At 46.8% G+C, this 3,505-nt stretch overlaps 1 protein-coding gene across 1 annotated transcript; it reads left to right on the top strand.

The window, feature by feature from the left end:
• Positions 1-1,159: 1,159 nt before the first annotated feature.
• On the top strand, positions 1,160-2,102 carry LOC119361683 (non-specific lipid transfer protein GPI-anchored 2-like). The gene is made up of 2 exons (XM_037626817.1): positions 1,160-1,645; positions 1,760-2,102. The coding sequence occupies exons 1-2, from the start codon at positions 1,249-1,251 to the stop codon at positions 1,873-1,875; spliced, it is 513 nt and encodes a 170-aa protein (XP_037482714.1). The 5' UTR covers positions 1,160-1,248; the 3' UTR covers positions 1,876-2,102.
• The last annotated feature ends 1,403 nt before the right edge of the window (positions 2,103-3,505 follow it).

Here is a 3,505-nt window from a genome sequence, read left to right as displayed (position 1 = left end):
ATGACGCTCTACCGTGCTATGCATCGGCGACTAACAGTCGGCTCGCTGACGTGGCCGTACTTTACAGTGGCACACATGTCATATTATCGCAGTCATGCATGTAACGGTCAAAGGGGTTGACCCAACGAAAATGTTGCATTTGTCTATATGTGAGGTTCAGCTAGACAGAGCAGGGCAAAAATGAGCACAAGTTAAAGGGTTGGGCAAAACCGAGTAGGACTAAGGGGCTGTTTGGTTTCCAGCCACAAATTGCCACACTTTGCCACACCTCACCTTAGGCAAATTTGACTAAGTTAGGTGGGTGTTGGTGTTTGGTTCTAGCCACACTTAAGGCAAGAATTTTTTTTTTTATGAGAAATGAACCCCGCATGTCGTAGACACAAAAAATGTGGTAAAATTTCCTTAGGCAAGCCAAAGTGTGGCTAACAATTTAATCAACTCAAGTTAGGCAAGTGTGGCAAAAAGCAATGTGACAACATAAGGCAAACATAGTCACAATCCAAACAACCTCTAAGTAACGGAGGGCATGAAAATAAAAAATGACTTGAAAAAAGTTTGAATCCCAACATGCACAGAAAAAAAAAAAGCAGCGTGGGAAATTATCTACTCCCTCCGATCCAAACTGAAACCACGACCCTTATTTTGGATCCAAGGGTAACCGAAAGTAAGAGCACGCGTCATTTTATTTTCCTTGTTCTTCTTCCTTCCCGTGTCACAGACCACAAGTAAAAAAGAACAGGTCATGCCATTTTTCCTTGGATGGTCCAAGAACCGAAGCGCTTGCTCGATCTTCACGGAGGGCAGGTTTCTGGAAGCAATTGCTATTCCCCCTGCTATTCATCAAGAGTAAAGATCCAAATTTCCCTTGCCCGTTCACAACGGTTATTACTGCTCAGCCACACGAAAAACACGCCAAACACCAAAGCCGAGCCACCTGGCGCCAAAAGCTGAAAGATTCTACGTACCACCCAACAAGGCCGCGTCAAAAGGTGAACATAGTTGTTGATAGCCCGCGTTTTCTTTTCAAGGGTAGGAAAATTCAGCTCACCAACGCTAACTAAACCACTACCCCCGACCGATCGTGTCTTCTTCCTGCTCGCCGCCACCTTCTCCATCAATCAACTCCAAACCACTCCACCTATAAATCAATCAGGGATCGATCACGAGAACAACAGGCACAAACCCAAGGCAACCACCACCTACAGAGAGCAGCTATCCTCCTGTTCGAGGAAGAAAGAGAAGCGAGAAATGGCGGCGAGGGCGGTGACCATGCTGGCGCTCGTCGTCGCGGCGGCGGTCCTGGCCGGCGGCGCGTCGGCGCAGTCGCCCACGAGCGGGTGCACGCAGACGCTCATCGGCATGTCGCCCTGCCTCAACTACATCACGGGCAACGAGACGGCGCCGTCCAAGTCGTGCTGCTCGCAGCTCGCCTCCGTGGTAAGCTCCAAGCCGGAGTGCCTCTGCGTCGCGCTCAACGCCGACCCCGCCGCGCTCGGGCTCGGCACCGTCAACAAGACCCGCGCCCTCGGCCTCCCCGACCAGTGCGGCGTCAAGACGCCTCCGCTCAGCAACTCCGCCTCTGCCCCTACCACGTCGCCGTCCTCCGGCGCGCCGGCGGGACAGACGCCAACATCCTCCGGAGCAGGTACGTAATAATTAATTCGATAAATAAATAAATAAATAATCCATGCTGCTTGGTGAAAGTTCCTGATGCGTCTGAATTACGGTACTGACCGACGAATTTTGGATGCACGTGCAGGGTCCAAGTCGACGCCGACGGCGGACGTGGGGAGCGGCGGCGCGTCGCTCCAGAGCTCGGCCGGCATCGTCGCCAGCTTCATCGTGGCCGCGGTCTACGCCGTGTCCACCCTGTGATCTGATATGATTGGCGGCGACGCGGCCTCTTCTTCTTGTCAGTCAGTCGGTAGCGATTCCATTTGAGATTATGTATACTGGGGTTCTGGGATCGAATTGGCGCGCATACATGTGATGTGTGGATGTGATCCATGGCCGATTCCATTTGTTGTACTTGTACCGTGAGCTTATCTACTTGATTCATTGTTGCCTTCGGAATAAACATTGCTACAATTAGACCTTAACTAGTAGGATTGTAAAAAAAAATATGGAGTGACGATTCTGGGAGAAGCTAAGGAGAGGGGCGATTCTAGGAGAATCGTCGAAAAAAACTGGCCCTAAGTACTACAGTAGAAAAAAAATTATTTCATTTTTGCAAAAGGCTTACCAGAATGATGCACGGTCTTGTTGAGTTGTGTGTGCATCACTCATTTGATGTGTGTTCAACGAATACAGAGGCTGCGGCTAACACCTTATTTTCGGACAAAAATTGCCGGGCCACGTTTGAACATGTGTATTTCGAGTAAAATCATTCGATAACTCTGTTGAAAATTCTGATATTCTTTTCCATCACCCATGTAGTAATAAAACTGGTCAGAAGAATAAAATAAATACTCCCTCCGTCTCATAATATAAAAGCATTTTTGACACTAATGTAATGTCAAAATCGTTCTTATAGTATGGGAGTAGATGTTTGGAATGTTTAACCAAAGTAAACACTGAAACAAATTAAAATCAAAAAAACTAAGAAGAAGGAAAAAAGAACCAGAAAGAAAGTAAAAAACAAAAAGGAAACCAAAAACACAAGAAAAACAACCGAAACCAATGTAAAACTGTTAAAAGTAGTCAAAACAATTTCGCGGAACTGAGCCGGCCAAAAATGCCGCCCTGTAGGCGAGACTCAAGATGGCAACAGGGCCCCGAAACCCGCGTCCCCGCTGGTTTTTACCCTATTAGGGGACGGGGATGGGCGTCTTTTCATCCCCGCGGGACTGTTGTTGTGCACATTATACAACCCGACACGTTTCATGGGTTTGCACCCGTTTCGGTAGTCCCCGAACCCGAAACCCGGCAAAATACAATTTTGTTTACTGAAATATGCTCTTGTTTGTTGCTGAAATATGTTTATCTTCGTTGTTGAAATGGGCTATAGTTGTGCTGAAATAGGCTTCTTTTAGCTGGTGTTATTCCTGAGTATTGTGCTGAAATTTGCAGTTGTTTTGCTGCTGAAATGTACTATGTTGCTGGTGAAATGATATCATTGTTACTACTATTTATCTTATGTTTGCTGCCTCCGAAATATACTATGTATGTTGTTTAAATCTGCTAAAATACACTCTATATAGCTGTTGAACCATCTACTATTGTTTTTTGTTGAAATTTGCTCTAGTTATGCTGCTGAAATGTGCTTGTTTTGCTATTCAAATGTTATTCTTTATCGCCACTATGTTTGTTTAAATATTTTTATTTTCTCGTGGGTTCCCCGAAACCCGATGGGTTTAGGGGACGGGCGAAAAACTAGCCCCGCACACGGTGATGAGGACGGGGACGGGTTTGCGATTTTCTCGTGGGGATGGGTTTGAGAAGGCAAAACCCGATGGGTTTCGTCCCCGTTGCCATCTGAAGGCGAGACGTAATATGTCTTGGTACA

The sequence above is a fragment of the Triticum dicoccoides genome, chromosome 1A (assembly GCF_002162155.2).
Source record: "Triticum dicoccoides isolate Atlit2015 ecotype Zavitan chromosome 1A, WEW_v2.0, whole genome shotgun sequence".
Lineage (NCBI taxonomy): Eukaryota > Viridiplantae > Streptophyta > Magnoliopsida > Poales > Poaceae > Triticum > Triticum dicoccoides.
This window is presented reverse-complemented; position numbering and strand designations above follow the sequence as displayed.